Below are 20208 nucleotides of genomic sequence, written 5' to 3'. Positions count from 1 at the left end.
CCCAGCATTTTAAAAATAGGTTGGTATACACAAAATTCAAAACTTATACATACCTCAACATTGTTAAAATTAAGGTTGCTTAATTCAAGCTGAAAATTTGTTATTGTACTCATTGAAGTATTATTATGATGAAATTAGAGCAATTTGCATGAAGTGAATGTGTTATAAAAACAGTTTTAAACTAGAAAGTAAAATCAGTTTAAAACCAAAAAATATACTCTTACTCCCACTCCATTTTTAGCTCACCTCAGCAAAGTTGGGGGGGGGGGGGGGAGGGGGTATATCAGCATCCTTGTTTTGGAGCAGATTTCTTTTCAAGTACTTCTATGCCCATATTGATATCAGAAATGCATGGACCATGCTTCTAAATTGTTTCACTTACCAGTTTTAATCAGAGCACAAAAACAAACAAACAATTCTACATGGATTCTCATAAGAAATATTTTGGCATATTCAATAAGTATATCTAAAACCATTTATTATGACAAAAACGTCATTGTTCACAATTTATCGACATACTTCATACATGAACTGTATTACTTTCATCAGATGCAATGTATTGTGGAAATGGAGGCTACATAAACCAGAAGTGGCAGTGTGACGGACAGAATGACTGTGGAGATATGTCGGATGAAGTTAATTGTAGTAAGGAAGTCTTGTATCATGTTTTCTTTTATCATAATTAATTTTCCTTTTCATATACCGGTATATCATTTAAGCTTTAATATGAATTGTTACTGGTAAGTGGTGATTAAGTTAAGGGTGTATTTGAAATACAGGTGTATCTAAATTTTTATCAGTTATATCAATTTTCATTTCTGTTTTAAAGTTGTGACAAAGAGGATTTGAAAGAAAGCAAAAAAAAATAAAAAAAAAACAATAAAAAATGATTTTAATTTACAGGTTCTAGCTGCACAGAATTAAAGAGTGTGGAAGTGGGTGGCTCTGATAATATAACCATGAATACTCAGCAATCAGCGTATAAAAATGATTCTTTCTGTACCTGGACAATAAAGGCACCAATTGGTGTCAGAATAAAGGTTACAGTAAGTGTAGAAAATAATACTGGTTATATCTTTTACATGCTTTTACAAATTATTTGCACAACAAGCAAAAATGAAATAAATTCAAACAACTTTGATGAATGATGAAAGATATTAAAGAATGCAGTATTTTTTCAACTTTTTCATTATATCATGATATCCTGATCTATTTCTGATGAATTGCTGAGTGAACTGATTTGTTTTAATTAGGACAATTAAAATAGTTTTCCTGTGTTGTTTCGTCCTCCGACATTTCAACAGACAATTACATTCCTGTAGACAACCAGGTCACATGTACCAAAACCCTGAACAATAGTGATAAATGTTTAACATATTTAACAACTTAGGTGACATGAAATTGTTCAATGACAATCACATTCTCTACCATCGGCTCATATATTCTGTGTAGCATACATCCGTCTACACCGGTGACGACTGATTACACTGAACAGTGACCAAGTGAGGTGCTTTATATAGGGACCCTCAGATATAGTGAGTGAACAATCGAATATGGCGGACAAATTCCTTTTATGAATCGTGTTCAGCTTTAAGGTTGTTTAAAATGAGAAAAAAATTTATTTTGGTTGAGAATATTCATTCTTATCATCATCTACCTAAAATTCGTACCTAGTTAAATCAATTTTAAATGTTTCGTATACTGCCATCGCAGTTGTCCTGGAGTTGGTAAATGAATAATACTCTTCCCCATCAATTAAAGATGAAATGAGTAGATTAGGATGGGATGTTTCTTATACCACTAAAATGCCATGCTTTGTAAATTTCCTGAAGAAGATTTTATGCCTCATTTTTCCAAAATTGAAGTGATTGTAACTTATGAAATAAATAAATAGTTTAGAAGTGATCACAACACTCAAGATTTCATATTATCAAATTGTGAATATAATTGTGTACTTTGCTTGTGACCATATCATCTGTACAGTAAAAATTTATCACAATATAACTTCAAGTTTCTGTTGATCATTAGTGTGGTTATGACTTCAAGTTTCTGTTGATCATTAGTGTGATTATGACTCTCATAGTCATGAAAGTTTAGCACATAGACATTAACTTTGATACATGTTGTAACTAAAGTAAAACTGCTTTGCTTGCTCTAGATAAGTTCCACTTTTTACCTGGAGGAAAATGCAGATGTTCTAAGTGTATGGACGGGAGGTATCTCTTTAAAAGAGAGTAACTTCCTGGGCAGTGTAACAGGGACACCAGGGAAACAGCAGGAATTCTACTCTCAGAATAACTATCTTATCCTACAACTTAGTATGGATCACTCAACTAACGGAAGTGGATTTACTGCATCCTATACAACAGGTGTGATACTAAGTGTTTAAGATTTTGTCCATGTAGGTGTTACATGTATGTATTCTGGTTTCCAGTGATTATTTCTTAATACAATTTTTCGAAATTACTGCATACATTATACTTTACAAGAAATGCAAAAAATAAAACCCAACTATATTATGATAGAAAATTTTAATACATTTGATTTTTTGACAAATTTAAGAAAATGATATTCCAGTTCATAATGTGGTCAGAACCCCGTATAACTGTTTATGACATTATATCCATGATATATTCATCATGTATTGGGGTTGAAATAAACTTTTTTGGCTACTTAAGCAAATTTTAGCTAGGCCTAGTGGAAAAAAATTATACTAGCAAACTTGAAGGTTCACTAGCAATTTTCCATTTTCTGTGCAACTTGATCATTTCTGTGATAAAAAAAAAATACAGACTCTAATCAATCTTTTTTTTATGTCTCTTAAGACTCTCCATCGATAAATAAAGTGCAGTAAAAATATCGTCTATCAGATTATAGCAGAATATTTTCATAGAACATATCGTATACACGTACAAAAAAAATTAAATCTAATAAATGTTGTATACAGTTGTTTGTTATGGATGGTAAGTAAACTTTGTTTTCGCCAGATTTTGATAGAAAAAAATAAGGTTAATTTCCTAATATTCTAAACAATTTTAAAATTTGTTACACTACACATTATGTGGCCTTACTTACAATTTATTTTCTGTGTTTATTTTTATGACCCTGCGTATGAAAATTACAAGGATTAGTTCTTTTATTAAAAGTGTATACGATAGACACACATGGTTCACCCTGTTTTTATTCAGAGTCAACTGTGCAGATGTATTTATGTCATTCTGTAAAGTGTTTAAGTGCACAAGACAAAGTTTGTGTAAAATTTAAAACCAAAACTACAAAAAAAGGCAAATTTTGAAAAAGATCTTAATTTCTTTAACTTGATAAATTTTGCGACGAATCTTCTATCTCAACTTGCAGTTTTCATTTTTCACTCGCATTTAGCAAGTATTTCCTTTTAATTTCGACCCCTGATGTATGTGTTTGTGATACCTGTACCATGATATTTAATGATTAAACACATAATACAATGCATTATATCAAAATTCAAGCAAAATGATAAGGCCATCTTAATAAAATGGTTTGTTTGCCCTCTCCTGACCGACTGGCTAAATTTATCCAGACCCCAAAAATTTTTAAACCTTCAGGAATTCCGAAATAATTATTATTTTTTTTACATTACCCTGAATTTTCTCATCTTGTCAACAAGTATGTTGAAATTTTCTGAAAAAAATACCTACCTACCAACCCATTTTTTTTTTTACCAGGTAGCTGAGAGTAAGGAGAGGGCATACAAACATTATTTTAAAGATGGTCTAATTATGATGTTTTTAAATGGTTTAAATCCTTGTTTGATCAAATCACAGTTGATGAGACCAAAATTTGGAATGATGTGAAAATGCTAAATGCTAGCAGTAGCTGGCAGACTCTAGAATCACCAGTATATGGCCAGGCTGTTCCTTTTGGATTACAACTAGAGTGGCTGATAACAGCAGAATCGTACACAGTAGTTTCAGTAGAGGTATATAACCTTTTATTTTGATACATGTCCCAACAAAAGTTATTCCAAGGCAAACAGTTTTTTTTTCTTTGTACATGTATGAGGAAGAGATACATGTATGAAATGGTTTTAGTATTTTTAGCTCACCTGACCCGAATTCTTAAGTGAGCTTTTCTGATCGAAATTTGTCCGTTGTCTGTCGTTGTTGTTGTCGTAAACTTTTCACATTTTCATCTTCTTCTCCAGAACTACTGGGCCAATTTCAATCAAACTTGGCACAAAGTATCCTTAGGTGAAGGGGATTCAAGTTAGTTCAAATGAAGGGCCATGCGCTCCTCCAAGGGGAGATGATTACACAATAGCAAAAAATTAATGGCTTTATTGAAAAATCTTCTTCTCAAGAACCAATGGGCCAGGACAGATGAAACTCATGTGGAATTATTGTAAGGTAGTGTAGATTCAAGTTTGTTCAAATCATGACCCCCGGGGGTAGGGTGGGTCCACAATGGACAATCAAAGTTTTACATAGGAATATATAGGAAAAATCTTCAAAAATCTTCTTCTCAAGAACAGCAAAGCTATGATTGGTCATATTTATATGGAAGCATCCTCAGGTGGTGTAGATTAAGTTTGTTCAAATCATGACCCCCGGGGTAGGGTGGAGCCACAATGAACGATCAAAGTTTTACATAGGAATATATAGGAAAAATCTTCAAAAATCTCAAGAACAGCAAAGCCACGGTTTGTCATATTTATATGGAAGCATCCTCAGATAGTGTAGATTCAAGTTTGTTCATATCATGACCTTCAGGGGTAGGGTGGGGCCACAATGAAAGTTCAAACTTGTAGAGAAAAAAGTCACAGTTACTCAAAAAATTATGTAAGCATCCTTAGTTAGTGTAGATTTAATTTTGTTCAAATTGTACCCCCCCCCCCCCCCCCCCACTCCCTTTTAGGGTAGGTTGGGACCACTTATGCATTTAAGCTTTTCAATACTAAACTAATTTTTCCTATTTTCCTAGCCACAGTGCTCAGGTGAGCGATGTGGCCCCTGGGCCTCTTGTTAGATATTGTTTGATAGTGTAAAACAATAAAATTGGTACACTATTAATATTAGCACCTTTGGTTCAAGTGATCCGAAGCTCTGGAATTAGTATTGCACCAACAGTTTTCCATTTTATGATCTTTTTTTAAGTTTTACTTGCACTGCACCAGAAATGTTTTGTTGGGAAGTCAAGGTCTATTTGTTACCCAGTTATACAACTTTGTCCATTTCAAATATTGCAAATTAAACACTGATATGCCCAGTTAAATTGTTTGTTCTGATGATCAACACCCCCAAAGTAGGCTTCATTTCCTTTATTGTTTCAAGGTAAAAATGTAGTCAATTGCCCAAGCTGACAATGTATGCCTCTGTACGTGTATTACCTTGCAATTTTTTAAAATTTGTTTTTCATACTAATTGTTAGACCATTATTTACATACTGAATTGTATACAGATTTTTTCCGTTTTTTTTTTTTTCGATCATGACAAGGAGCACGGTGGATGTGATCGGTCGGCAGGGGATGCTCAATCCTCCATGGCACCTGATCCCACCTCTGATCTGTTTTGGAGGTCCGTGTTTGCTCTGCTCCCGATTTGTATTGTCTAAATGGACTTTGAAGTTGAATATTGTTGGTTATCTCCATATTTCATCCAAAAGAGTTATTGAAATTATTACCATAAACAGTGTACAATCATCATGTTAATGTTATTTTATACATTTAAGAAAGCCATGCACTTGAAAAGAAGGACAGATTTTTAGATTTACAAATGTACGGAAGACACCCTGTTGTCAGCTCCGTTTTTTCCGACATTTTGCTGAGAATAAAATTTTGGGTTCATATTTCAATTTTAATTCTATAATTAAGGGTTGATTAAAGGGTTGTAATTTGTATCACTGTAAAATGCGACTGACACCTTACCTGAATACCTGACATGCCCGAGTTAGAAGATGAAAGTAAATTGTTTACTGAGTCTGACAGACAAAAATTTGGGTGTTGAACAAACAAGATATGCCAAATTTATTTTGAAATAAATCATCATTGGGCTAAGATTTGTTTGCGCCAATGCCTTAATTGGCACTTGTGCTGGCAGTGCTATACATGTAATACTTTTGCACCAAATTTTCTCATTTTACACTATCAGAAAATAATTTTCCAATATCAATAAGAAGAAGGTACTATTTTTGCTGTATTATGCCTTATATATTTGATGTTTTCAGAAAGTTTTTAATTTGCTTAAATATGAGTTGAATATGTGAAAGTGATAAATTGGGAAAGAATATAGAATAAGGAGTGTCGTTCTCTAAATCTGCATGGTGTCATTCATTTGTTACATTTCTATGTTTTAACAGAAAAAGCATTTAAAGGGTATTTTTATCTTAAGGTAGAACCTATGTCGGAAGTCTTTGTCACAAGATTTTCAAACTTTTCAAAATGATAAATTAGCACTCGCTTGTCAATCAGATAAAAATATATGGTATGTTTCCTTGTAATTAAATGTAGTACAGCCTGTGCAACTTGGAATGATAATTTTACACAGCGACTACATATTTTCAGTCATTTTTAGGGGTACTGGTCATAATGAGAATATAGAAAATCACAACAATACTTCTTCAAACATCGTCTTTTATAGACTTTATCAATTGAACCGTATTAAGCAATATTATTCAAGAATAAATTCTTTTTTATTCAATTGACATAAAAGATTAAGTCCACATTTCAACGAATATAGGCAAATGTGCTCAATATTTTTTGAGTCGATTTACCACCTAAATTTATATATATTTTTCAAAAGTCTTTGTCAGAATGTTTTCAATTTTTAATATGGTGAAGAAGATACCCAAATAAGAACTACGCACGCTAACTCTCGATTCCCGCCTACATTTTACACTCATTTAATTCAATACTAATGGCAATTTGACCGTAAAATCTTTGTTGAATGCGAAGAACAGTTCAATGGTAATTGACTGTTAATTTTAATGCCAGTGTTAAATAGTTAATTACTCCTAATTCAAGCTCTTAAAATAAGGGGGGTAGACGATATTTTCCATTGAAATCGGGCTTTAAAGCATCAACACATTTTAGAATATTCTTGGATATGAATAAATGTTCCTTAAATCTTTTCTTATGTTTTACACATATAAAATTAAATATATATTATTAAGGAAATTCAATATTTCAGTTGTAAAACCCTTTGAAATTGGTGAAAAATTAAGCATTTTTGTAGTTTTTTGTCTGTAAACATATGTTCCCCCCCGTGAAACACAAAAAGCTTTGGTATGAATTTGTGAAATGACAGTCGATCCATATTACCTGTAAAAAGGAATTTTTGTTTCACAGGGGGGAAAGATGTTTTAAAAATATTTTCCGTTTTCCGTTGATTTCTATAGTGAAAAACACAAGTTTTACCCAAATTATAGGGTTATCTCTCTTTGTTTTCCCAAAGAAGTACTGTTTTATGAAAATTCATATAAATATCTATATAAATATGAAAAATCATTCAAATATGTTAACTTTTGAAAATTGACTTGGAGGTAGGCGGGAGAACAATGCTATCGTTCGCAGTTCTTACAAAAAGTGATTAAAATATATACCTTTCCCCACAAACGAATGAGAGACACTCTATTTATCAATACTTCTTTTCTTGACCTTTCTGCACTAATACAGGATTTATTTATTAAATGACTGTTTTGCGGTTGCGTTCAGATTTACAATGTAAATATTTATCAAAAAATGTAATTTTTTTTATTTAAAAAGATATTTTAGGGAAACATTATTATTATACACCAACCATTATGAATAATTAACAAATAATTATGAAAGGGAATGTACGTCATTTCATGATAGACATTACAAAATTTACACACAATATTTAACAGATCTTTGACCCGAAGACATTTTTATCAAGATATTGTACTATTTAAATTTCTTAGGTTTTTTTGATTTCCTTCAAAATAATTGCATACCATTCACAGTTGTGTAACTTCATTACAAGAGGCAGTCTTGGAGAAAGTACGGGGAAAAGTAACATTAAATTAATTATGACGTCATAATGGATCTAGCATTAAAAAGACGGTCTAAACTGGTTTACTTGATATGACATCATACGACGTAGGTTCTACGTTAAAGCTGTATGGTCCACAAGTGTTAAGTATTTTTACCCATGGATATTATCATCTAGGTCTATTTATCATATGTTCAAATGACAAAAAATATCCTTTCCACTTATCCTCTTGTGCCTAAGTTGTAATTAAATAATTCTTTGCTTACAAGTAAGAACTCATGAATATTTAGCATAAAGATCTTTCGAGAAGATCATATGACCTTTCAAAAGTATGGCAGGGTAAAACACACGGGTTTGTTTACTGGGTAAAATTTCATAGTTTAACCACCTATTTTACCTCAAACCATGTTCAAGAATTTTGTTTATTCAGTTAAGTAGACTGGCCGCTGCTCTTCTCTTGTGTTCTGATTCCGTCAAAGACTTACCGATAATTCTTATACACTTGTGAAATCTCATGTTTACGATTGAAGTGAAACTATTTAGTGCACATGTGCATTATCAGCAGTCATTGTGTTTATTGTGGAACCACAATAATAATTTTTTTTAACCTTCCAATTTCTTTTTCTCAGGAAAGACGTGAACTAGAGTGTGTAATTTTTTGGAAAATGAGAAACTTTTACACTGTAAATGAATGGTGGTGGTAAATCATAATTTTCGGAGATCAAAAAGATCAGATCATGCAGCTTTAAGGAAATAGTATCCACATGCAGCCATCGCCCATTTCAATTTTCAGATATGTTGTGTAAAAAATTTTAAGAAATCACATATTTTAAAATCTTTGAGGGCAATGCATGTGGTCTATATTGTCTGTAAGAAAATTTTACTGAAAATTGGTGTTAAAACTGCAACTTTTTTTTTTTAAAAGAAAATGCACAAGCTCATGAAGGCATAATTGGAATAAGGTGGTCATATAAGAAAAACTATTTGATTGAACTTTTTGCATGGAATTTAAAGAATTCAGAAAGCACAAGTTTTAATTGCCCACAACAATTTCATATTCAAAAATAAAAATACAGGAGCAGATTTACATTGAACCATTTTTTTTTTTTTAATCAGAAATAGATTTTAATCTCTGTGGACAAATGGTTTTTTTTTTTGGATGAAAAAAAAAATATTATCTGATAGTCAGAAAATAATAATAATAAAAAAAAGATTAATTCCAGATATATAAAAAAAACAATATGTGATGTCAGAAATTCAGGGGGATATTTGATTGAAAATTTAAAAAAAAAATTCTTTGACCTTGCAAGTAAAAATTGTATCAAAATTATTTAGATTGTTTTGAAAAGCAATCCATTGTGTTTAGGTTTTCTTGTTTAATAGATACAGCTACAGTAATAAAGGAGAGGGTTTAAAATATTAAGTTTCATAATTAACTTTCAAATGTTTTACAAGATTTTACAATATTTTGTTGAAGAATTTTCGATTAGAAAAAGTTTTTTTGGGGGGGAAATAATATCAGTTCATTCTAATATTTGATTCAACATAAGAGAAATCATGAACTTTTTCTGTTTCAGTTTACAGATGTAGATCTACCCTCAAATGGTTCCCTGAAAGTTTATGATGGGGAGGATCTGATGGCTCCACTTGTTTTCTCACTGACTAAAACTCCTGAATACCCCATCTACATTTCCAACAGCAAAACTGTGCGAATTGTGTTATCAACTAATATACATGAGTACGGAAAATTTCGTGGAATTCAGCTAAAATACAAAGAAGGTATTACATATGAAAAAAGAATATGAGGGATTAAGTAAATTTTAATCTTTAAGATTTTTAGTCATTGATTACAGGAATCTTGTGGCCTTTCCAATTGGAAAGTTCAGCAACATTTGCTAAAAAAAAAAAAAATGACATTGTGTGAAAATATTTTTCATATCATATAAAATTACCCCCTACTAAATAAATCATTTGGTACATATAATTTCTAGTTTAGTCATAGTAACTTCTAGCTGCAGAACTGTAGCTCTGTGGTTGAGAAAATGAGGACAAACAAACCAGAAAGGTACAGATCTAAGCATTGTGAAAACCTTCAATTTATTTCTTGTATTTTTGCATTTCACTGCTTTAAGCATGGTATCCATAGATTAACCGTTCATTTTACTCTTATTGTTAATACTTAAGAGCCATTCTCTGTAATGACTTCAACTTTTATATAGGAGCTGTGGCACGCATAGACTCAGAATTTCTCCGAACTCTCTATGATAAAAGTCTTTGATACCGTAAACTCAAATCAGGCAAAAATTGGTTGCTACGTGTCATGGTTACCATAGCAACATGTCCTAAAGTTTGAAAAATGGCATTTTTCAACATGTTTAGAGTCCCACAGTTAATGTTTGCAGTAAAGCAAACAAGTGGCAATAACTGTTTCTTAAAGTTGAAGGCCTGGTGTCTTAAATGCATGATAAACATGTTTGGTAAATCAACTATTACATACATTACTAAGGAAACACAGTATTCAAAAGAAATAATTTTGTTCATTTAATTTTATAAAGTCATACCATTAAGAATAATAACAGTTATAGGTTGAAATGCAAGCAAATAATAGACAAGAGATCCATGTTACATATACCAAGGATGAAATATGATATTTCTTATAGGTTGGCAATGGTTGCCGTGGTTTTAATACCACGAAGGGATTTTAAATTTACTCTCTTAGTGTTTTAATCTTATCCTATCTCTTTAAAAAGCATATTTCTATGTAACTGATGATCAATTTTGAAAGGCGTTGGTGTGACCCTAATTTTCACATTTCTCAAAATTCAAATTCAATTCTTTAAATAGAGCATTGCTATGGAAATAGGGCGAAAAAACATACATAAAAATCCGAAAAAATATTCTGTTTCCTTGGATACGTACCCCTGTATGTAGATTCCCAAAACTTTTATGATTGATATGTATGAATAACTAACCTGACTTTCAATTTTGACTACCACCCAATCTCTAACTGGATGCAAAAAAACTGCCACATAGAGTTTAATATTGATATAAAATTAACAAAATCAAACATTTTCCCTTCTTGGTAACCATAGCAACAGTATTGTATTTTTCAACAAACTTTATCAATATATGATATTCAACTTTATTTCTACCAGATAAGTACTATTCAAGGTGAGTCAAATAATATGTTTCTTGATTGAAAGGTAAGTAAATTCCTAAAGCAGCAAAAAAATATCACTTTAAACAACTAGTATGTTGTTTCCATGGTTACTCTGCAAAGTGACAATTAATTCCAATTTTTCTTATGTTGTCAGTGTTGCAAGGTCTTGGATGCATATGTGCCAGTCATGAATTTTATTGTTTTTCCTCAAGATAGTAGAATTAATACAATCATAGCAATAGATTTTGTATAGTAACACTGTGTTACCATGGCAACCATGAAAGTTATTTTTAGAATAATATTGCCAATACCTAATTACTTAAGGTCGAATATTTTTTATTGTTTTTTCTTAGCTTGTTGATTGAGTTTGATCATGTAACATCTATCATTTGTGAATATTGAGCATTTTTCATCATTTTTTCAGCATCTAAAATGCATTCCAAATGTACCCATGGTTACCACTTACTTAGAGATAAATTCTAAATAGTTTCTTTATAGCATAAGTGGCAACAAGGTGTCATGTTTTTGGGAGAATGGTTTGTTTGTTTTTCTTTGTCTCTATTAAGGCTTAAGAAAGATTCAAAGTAGCTGAAAATCTCAATTTTTTCAACTTTTCTGGCTGTTACCATGGCAACCAAGACACATAGCAACGAAATTTTATTTGATATATGTTTCTGGTGTCATGTTGTAATAATGGGCAAAGTTTCATCAAAATCGGTGACCATGTGTGGCAAAGAAGTTTAAGTGGTTACAGAGATTTAACTTTCAACAATTCCAAACAGCAGTATATGGCCTTGAAATGTCAGTTCAAAAAATTCACATTCCATGAAAAGAATGTAGTTTTATGAAAAATGGCGACTTGTAAAAGAAGCGAAGAGATGATATTGATATTGAAAACGCACCTTGCACTAATAAGTCCTAGATATGGAAACATTTTAGGTACTTGGCAACCTCAGAAAACGGGACAAGAAAAGTTGACAAAAGTCAAGCAGTCTTCAAAGTGTGGTATATACAGAAATTAAAGCATCGGGGATATTGTTATTTGCTAGTGCCCTCTGGGTATTCTCTTAAGAAAATACATTGGCGAAAACCACTCCATTTCTCTAAAGAGAATACCCCGGTACTCAAGGCAACTCTGTACAAAGACAGTATGTATTCTCTCATTTTCATGAAAGAATTTCATATTTTAAACCAATAATGGATCAATCATTTGTAAACCAAGTTGTTTATAAACATATGACAATGCATACAATTAATATTGTTTTTGATAAATTTTTAGTCAGTGACATTAATGAACTACAAGTATTAATTTTCGAAGCACGTTATTTGATATAAAATGTTTGTTGATTTATTGTCAAGAAGACAAATAAAAAACAAATTTTATTATTATTTTCTAATTTATTATAATATTTAGATACATGTACATGTATTGTATTGTATCATATTACATGTATCAAGATATGTATCGTATCACAAGGTCTGTGTATCATCCCACCCCTAAAGTGCCTCAAAATTATAAATTAAATTTTTTGGAGCTTCATATATCATCTAATTGTCTAAAAAGTAAACATAATGTTTGTAAAAAAAGAAATTAGATAAATAAGATTTGGGAGTGTTATTTTAGCATGACAACAACATGGACTTCAGGATGCGAATTTTTAAATATGGTATTCCAAGCCCATGTAGGGCGTTTTGAACCATTGAAAGGTAAATAAAGTGTCGGGAATGGGAGTAAAATATGTGGTTAATTAACAAATTCCATGTTTCAAGAGAGGGAACACATAAAATGCAAGAAATATACCTAAAGCGAGTGACAAAAAAACGGGGCATTAAATCTAAGGTTTTTAGCTCACGTGAGCTGAAAGCTCAAGTGAGCTTTTCTGATCACATTTTGTCTGTAGTCCGTCTGTTCATCGGTCTGTCTGTAAACTTTTCACATTTTCGACTTCTTCTCCAGAACCACTGGGCCAATTTCAACCAAACTTGCCACAAAGCATCCTTGGGTGAAGGGGATTCAATTTTGTTCAAATGAAGGGCCACGCCCTCTTTCAAGGGGAGATAATAAAGAATTAGTGAAAAATTAATAGCATCTTTTAAAAATCTTCTCCTCAAGAACCACAGGGCCAGGAAAGATGAAACTCATGTGGAAGCATCCTCAGGTAGTGTACATTCAAATTTGTTCAAATCATGATCCCCGGGGGTAGGGCGGGCCCACAATGGAGGATCAAAGTTTTACATAGAAATATATAGGAAAAACCTTTAAAAATCTTCTTCTCAAGAACAGCAAAGTCATGATGAGTCATATTTATATGGAAGCATCCTCAGATAGTGTAGATTCAAGTTTGTTCAAATCATTACCCCTGGGGGTAGGGCGGGGCCACAATGAAGGATCAAAGTTTTACATAGAAATATATAGGAAAAACCTTTAAAAATCTTCTTCTCAAAAACAGCAAAGCCATGATAAGTCATATTTATATGGAAGCATCTTCAGGTAGTGTAGATTCAAGTTTGTTCAAATCATGACCCCCGGGGGTAGGTAGGGGCCACAATGGAGGATCAAAGTTTTACATAGAAATATATAGGAAAAACCTTTAAAAATCTTCTTCTCAAACACAGCAAAGCCATGATGAGTCATATTTATATGGAAGCATCTTCAGGTAGTGTAGATTCAAGTTTGTTCAAATCATGACCCCTGGGGGTAGGGCGGGGACACAATGGAGGATCAAAGTTTTACATAGAAATATATAGGAAAAACCTTAAAAAATCTTCTTCTCAAGAACAGCAAAGCCATGATGAGTCATATTTATATGGAAGCATCCTCAGATAGTGTAGATTCTAAATTATTCGAATCATGACCCCTGGGGGTAGGGCGGGGCCACAATGGAGGATCAAAGTTTTACATAGAAATATATAGGAAAACCTTTAAAAATCTTCCTCTCAAGAACAGCAAAGCCATGATGAGTCATATTTATATGGAATTATCCTCAGGTAGTGTAGATTCAAGTTTGTTCAAATGATGACCCCTTGGATAGGGAGGAGCCACAATGGGGGATCAAATTTTTACAAAGGAATATATGGGAATTTTTTTTTAAAATCTTCTCAAGTACAACAAAGCCATTTGTTATATTGACATGGAAGCATCATCGGGTAATTTAAAATTCAAGCCCCCCCCTCCCCCCCCAGTAATCTTTTCAATACTGAACTGATTTGTGCTTTTGCCTAGCCAATGTGCTCAGGTGAGCGATGTGGTCCATGGGCCTCTTGTTACAATGATTGGATCTGTAGCTCTTAGGTTTGTCCGAATTTTTGTCAGCCAGAGAGCTAGAGTTCTGTAGCTATCTTTTTTATGGAATTGAGCTCTTGAGCTCGAATGCCATATCGTGGGCGACCAAACTTTACGCGACCGAATTTGTCCGTCCATGCATCCGCAAAAGAAAATAGCAATAACAATGCATTGATTTCTTTGACAATATTCACAGTAAATAATAGCTTGAAAATAAAATTGCATCAATTATATCTACAAATAATTTGTCACATAATAAAGATACCCTGTTTTAATTTTTATTTTCACACAAGAAAAACGTGACAGTTCTTGCGGATGAATTTCTAAAGAAAGGCTGTGTTGAATGACATGAATATCATTTAAGAAGGAGAACCATGTAAACACAAACAATTTGTAGTAATACAATTTAATAGGCAGTAAAATAACCACAATATTAATTAAATTAACATGAATGCTAGAAGACTAAAAGGATTGAATTTCCAAATGTAAACCTTACTTTTACAATCTTATAACCAATTTTATCATAAAAACTGAAGTTATTACTGTATTTCACCATTTCTTCCATATCGCATTTTACCGTGTAGGCCTACCACGTCCGATCATATCTCGATCGTAGTCGCAACAGAGTGAGTTACGGTTGTTGTTTAGATGCACTAAAACAATGTTTAGACATTGAAAATTAGAATAATATTCATATAAATTCATTAAAACCTTGATATTTCTTTAATTGACTGAAAAAGATGACTTTGATATCCAGCATGAACATGTTCGACGATGTCTAGTCAGTTCGAACCCTGCTCTATTCAGACCATGGCATAATGCCTCAGACTGTAAATTTGACATTTTGTTTAAAACTGAACATTTTTATTAGTCAATTATTTGACCTACTGCTATCTTTAAATTAAAAAATAATGTTTTGAAACTGTTTTTTGTGTTCGATGCCATTGAAGCCTTTCAGGCTTTTGATTTTTTTGCCTGAAAATGTGCATAATTCTTTGTTATGATGGTTATTTTGGTGGTCATGCAGTCTTTTGACAGCTTATGGACATTGCCACCAAAAGGGCAAATCATGATTCCCTGAGCAGGGATTGGTTTGAAAAAGGGTCTGATTTATGATCTAGAATTATATATAAAAAAATTTTTCTTCTTGCAAACTTGGAGATTTTTGAATGTTCTTGCTAGCATTAAGTTTGGTACAGAATCAAATTTGTTCAAAGCATGGCCCCAACTATATTGTTTAGTAAAAAAAAAAAAAGACAAAAGGCACAAGGGCTTTTACAGTCAGCCAAGTGTCAATATGCAAGTTTTTTTTTAGCCTTCTCCCTTTCTGTATTGATTCATTCTGCACCACATAATGGTGATTTTATATGAATTTGAAAAATTGAAGCCTCTTATTCTCTGGAAAATAAATAATGAATTCATGATGATTTTTCCTATGTACTTCTTTGAATACAAATAATTTTATATCTACAGGCTGTATGTTGGATTTGATGCAGCAGGGGAAAATCTTCTCACCTGGATACGAGATAGGCAACTATCCTTCCAATGTCACCTGTACATGGCATATTCACCGAAACAGTGGAGAAACTAGACCCATTTCTCTTCGCTTCACAGATTTCAAATTAAAGTTAAATTCTGATTATGTAGAGGTAAATGATAGTATTGTAAATTCTGAAATCAATTAAGTTCTCCTATCCCTCTTTTTAGCTCACCTGAGTTGAAAGTTCAAGTGAGCTTTTCTGATCACCCATTGTCTGTTCGTCTGTAAACTTTTCACATTTTAAACTTCTTCTCAAGAACAACTTGGCCAGATTTAACCAAAATTGGTACAAAGCATCCTTGGGTGAAGGGGAGTTAAAATTGTTAAAATAAAGGGCCAAGCCCCCTTCCAAGGGGGAGATAATCAAGAAAAGACAAAAATAGGGTGGGGTCATTAAAAAATCTTTCTCAAGAACCACTGGGCCAGAAAAGCTGAAACTTGCGTGGAAGCATCCTGGGGTAGTGTAGATTCTAAGTTGTTTAAATCATGACCCCCAGGTTTAGGGCAGGGCCACAATAGGGAATCAAAGTTTTACATTGAAGTATGTATGAAATATTTTTAAAAATCTTCTTCACAAGAACCACTGAGCCAGGAAACCTGAAACTTATGTGGAAGCATCCTGGGGCAGTGTAGATTCTAAATTTTTCAAATAATGACCCCTAAGGCCTACGGGTAGGGTGGGGCCACAATAGGGAATCCAAGTTTTACATTGAAATATGTAGGAAAAATCTTCTTCCCAAGGACCACTTGGCCAGAAAAGCTGAAACTTGTGTGGAAGCATCCTGGGGGTAGTGTGTAGACTCTAAATTGTTCAAATCATGACCCCCGGGGGTAGGATGGGGTCACAATAGGGAATCTAAGTTTTACATTGAATTATAATGGAAAAATCTTCTCCTTGGGTAGTGTAGACTTTAAATTGTTCAAATCATGACCCCTAAGGCCTAGGGGTAGGGTGGGGCCACAATAGGGAATCCAAGTTTTACATTGAAATATGTAGAAAAATATCTTTAAGAATCTTCTTCTCAAGAACGACTGGGCCAGAAAACCTGAAACTTAAGTGGAAGCATCTTGGGGCAGTGTAGATTCTAAATTGTTAGAATCATGACCCCCGGGGGTAGGGTGGGGCCACAATAGGGGATCCAAGTTTTACATTGAAATAAATAGGAAAAAATCTTCTTCTCAAGAACCACTTGGCCAGAAAAGCTGAAACTTATATGGAAGCATCCTGGGGTAGTGTAGATTCTAAATTGTTCAAGTCATGACCCCTCGGGGTAGGGAGGGCCACATTAGCTATAGGGAATCTTAAGTTTTACATTAAAATTTATAGGAAAAATATTTAAAATTTGTCTTCTCAAGAACCACTTGGCCAGAAAAGCTGAAACTTATGTGGAAGCATCCTGGGGTAGTGTAGATTCTAAATTATTCAAACCATGACCCCTAGGGGTAGGGTGGGGCCACAATAGGTATTACAAGGGGGAAAATCTGTGAGGAACAGCAGGGCCAGAGTTACTCAGGTGAGCGTTGTGGCCCATGTGTTTCTTGTTTTCCTTTGGAAAGGACCAATGATAATTTTTTTTTTGTTTTTTGTTTTTTGTTTTTGTTTTTTTTTAAATGGAGTAACTAAAATTTCTTAGAAATCCTCTCTAGAAAGCTATGCTGAAATTTGCCAAATCAAGAATCTGTACATATACTATTGAATTCAGAGTCACATTGTGGTCTGCAGTTAGTTTTCTGTCTTCAAAATATCCTTGCAAAAAAAAAGTAGAATCAGGTATGTCCTTATCAACCAACAATGAGTGGGGGCCAATTGGAAGAAATGCTGAGAAATTCAAATCTCTGTTATATAAATCATTTGTTATCCTTTTTTAATGTCTCCCAGAAGGCATATTTGTTTTTAGTAATATTTTTCATTTTTACAACTTTGTCAACATGAGTTTGTAGCTGTATAAAATTCAGATTCATATACTGTTTTAAGTTTTGTTTGAGCTTATGCATTCACTTTTATAATAATCAAATTTATGAAATTGTAGATCTACAATGATACAACAGGAACAAAATTGCATACAGGGAATGGATTAACTGGGACAAATGCTATTACAGAAATATTTAGTTCTACTGATGGTCACCTCAATGTGACTTTCAAGTCCAATCTTGTGCTTGTGGAAAAGGGATTCAGTGCTGATTTTTCTATTGGTAAGGGAGGTTTTAATGGAGCAAGTTACTTTGCAATGTAGACCAAAAAAAAAAAAACAAGCATTGAAAAGGTTTTACCTATCATACAGGTATTACTTGCAAAATCTTTTGAACTTATTACCTTTGATATCTTTGCTGTCTGCAATTTACATAGAGATTTGATTTTAGCACAAAAGTTAGATTCCATACATTGTTATTTTTTAGCTGCAGATCAGTAGCTCACTTATCTGAAAAAATTGAAATGGATGACCAAAAAAGAACAGTTCCATGCATTCAAACTAAAGAGTCTTTATTTATTTTGTGTTTTAACAGTTTTTAGCTATCAGGGTTTCTAGATGTCTGACTTATTTTTACTAGAGTGTTAATTTTGTAGTTTTTGACATAGTGTAAACATTGTAGTGTACTTTGAAAGTAAAAGAGCAGCACAATTATACCTGTTTACCATTTATTGAAAGTTAATCAGTGTTTAAATGCTTTAAATTTTTATTCAGATTGCCCCCCGTTAACCCTGTCTCAGTGGACAATGAATTCAGTATCAGGAAAGTACACAGCTCTGAATACAGTAATAACTCTGTCCTGTCAGACAGGCTACTCATTTAAACAAGAGGAGTACAATAAGGAAAGCTCCGTATCTCTGAAGTGTTTACCTGGAGGAAGGTGGAATGTATCCAGGATTCCTGACTGCCAGAGTAAGTCGCGGTTTACCTTTATTGATTTGTATATATTGTCAAACCTGATTATCTCAAACTCGATGAGTCCAAGAAACGACTTTCAGATATATGAAGATTTGAAATACCAAGGTTAAAATATATAAATAAAGGGTTATAGGTGTTTTCATTTCACTTAATCATATCCGAGGTATTTGAGATATCTAAGTTTGAGATAAAGTTCAACTTTAATTTAATACTGTTGTAATTTTGAAAAGCTTTTTTCATAAAGTAGTTCAAGCAGAAATATGTGAATACAGTATATGTTGGATAAATGTATACTGAAGGGAAAAAGAAACGCATGGTAACAATATGCAAAAATGTTATGACTGCATGGACGAGAATTATGAAAACTGGTCAGAGGGGTATCTTGATTAATGTGCACTAAAAACTGTTAAAAATTACTCAACCATGAAATGTATGATATTGCATGGGACAGTGTTAAAAAGCCAAAAATGTGCAAATTGATGATGACAGGTTTGTCAACACATCTCAGAATACCACTTGATGCATTGGTGGTATATACACATCCTTTTTCGATATTTTCAGTCGATCTGAATTTCTGGCAGTCATGGTATGGCTGATGAAAGTTTCATTGGGTCTGGCTATTGCATTGCTTAAGTAAAGAAAAAGGCAAGAACTAGTTATTGTGCAGTATGTTGTGAATTTTTCCACCATAAAACATTTTATCAATCATCAGCAAGAAACTGGAAAGGTTTCTAACCAACTGTGACAGTGACATAAGCACAAAACAATGCAATGTCAAAATGGGGCTATACATCCTGCCACCTGTGTAATCGTCACATTTAATAATACCACTGGAACCACTTGTAATAAAGTTGGCAATCATAAGCGTTAAATTCACCCCAAAACTGAAAGAAACTGATCGCACAATTTTGGTTTGTGAGCTCGTCAAATTTACGTTGGTGTTCCTCTCACTCCTGCACGTGCATCATATGCCTAATTTTTCAGTATTTTGACTCACTGCCCAATATAGCAGAGTTTATCAAGACTTTCTTGTAATCAATCATATTAGCCCACTCCACTTGTCTCTGTTAAGTCCACCTTTTTTCTCCAATTGAACATTTATGGGACTAACTGGATGGTAGGGTTTGAAGACTTCAGATTGACTGAGCTACTCTGGACCAATAAAGGGCTGCCTTGTCAGAAGGATTGAATATTATCCCTATGAGAAAGATAAACGTACTGATGAACTCCATCAAAGGAGAATCAAGGTTTGGAAAGATGCACAAGGGTGGCACAGGAGATGATGAGAATTTTCAATTTTCTTTTATTTGGGGGTGGGTGGGTGGGGGTGGGGGTTTACTGTCATATGAGTT

General features: G+C 33.1%; 2 protein-coding genes across 2 annotated transcripts in view; one reads left to right on the top strand and one right to left on the bottom strand.

Moving 5' to 3' along the window:
* LOC133184337 (ubiquitin carboxyl-terminal hydrolase 24-like) overlaps nt 1-20208 on the bottom strand; it is a 376170-nt gene that overhangs the window by 246895 nt on the left and 109067 nt on the right. The window lies entirely within an intron of this gene.
* Nucleotides 1-20208, top strand: part of LOC133184536 (sushi, von Willebrand factor type A, EGF and pentraxin domain-containing protein 1-like) — a 109388-nt gene that overhangs the window by 11890 nt on the left and 77290 nt on the right. The window contains exons 6-13 of the mRNA XM_061319624.1: nt 550-645; nt 904-1046; nt 2159-2369; nt 3804-3958; nt 9563-9764; nt 15902-16077; nt 17999-18161; nt 18653-18850. Of these exons, the coding sequence (XP_061175608.1) occupies nt 550-645; nt 904-1046; nt 2159-2369; nt 3804-3958; nt 9563-9764; nt 15902-16077; nt 17999-18161; nt 18653-18850 (1344 nt within the window). The remainder of the gene's footprint in view (nt 1-549; nt 646-903; nt 1047-2158; nt 2370-3803; nt 3959-9562; nt 9765-15901; nt 16078-17998; nt 18162-18652; nt 18851-20208) is intronic.

The sequence above is a fragment of the Saccostrea echinata genome, unplaced genomic scaffold, assembly GCF_033153115.1.
Source record: "Saccostrea echinata isolate AGI-Se365-2 ecotype Australia unplaced genomic scaffold, CSIRO_AGI_Sech_v1 ptg000010l, whole genome shotgun sequence".
In the NCBI taxonomy this organism is placed as follows: Eukaryota; Metazoa; Mollusca; class Bivalvia; order Ostreida; family Ostreidae; genus Saccostrea; species Saccostrea echinata.
This window is presented reverse-complemented; position numbering and strand designations above follow the sequence as displayed.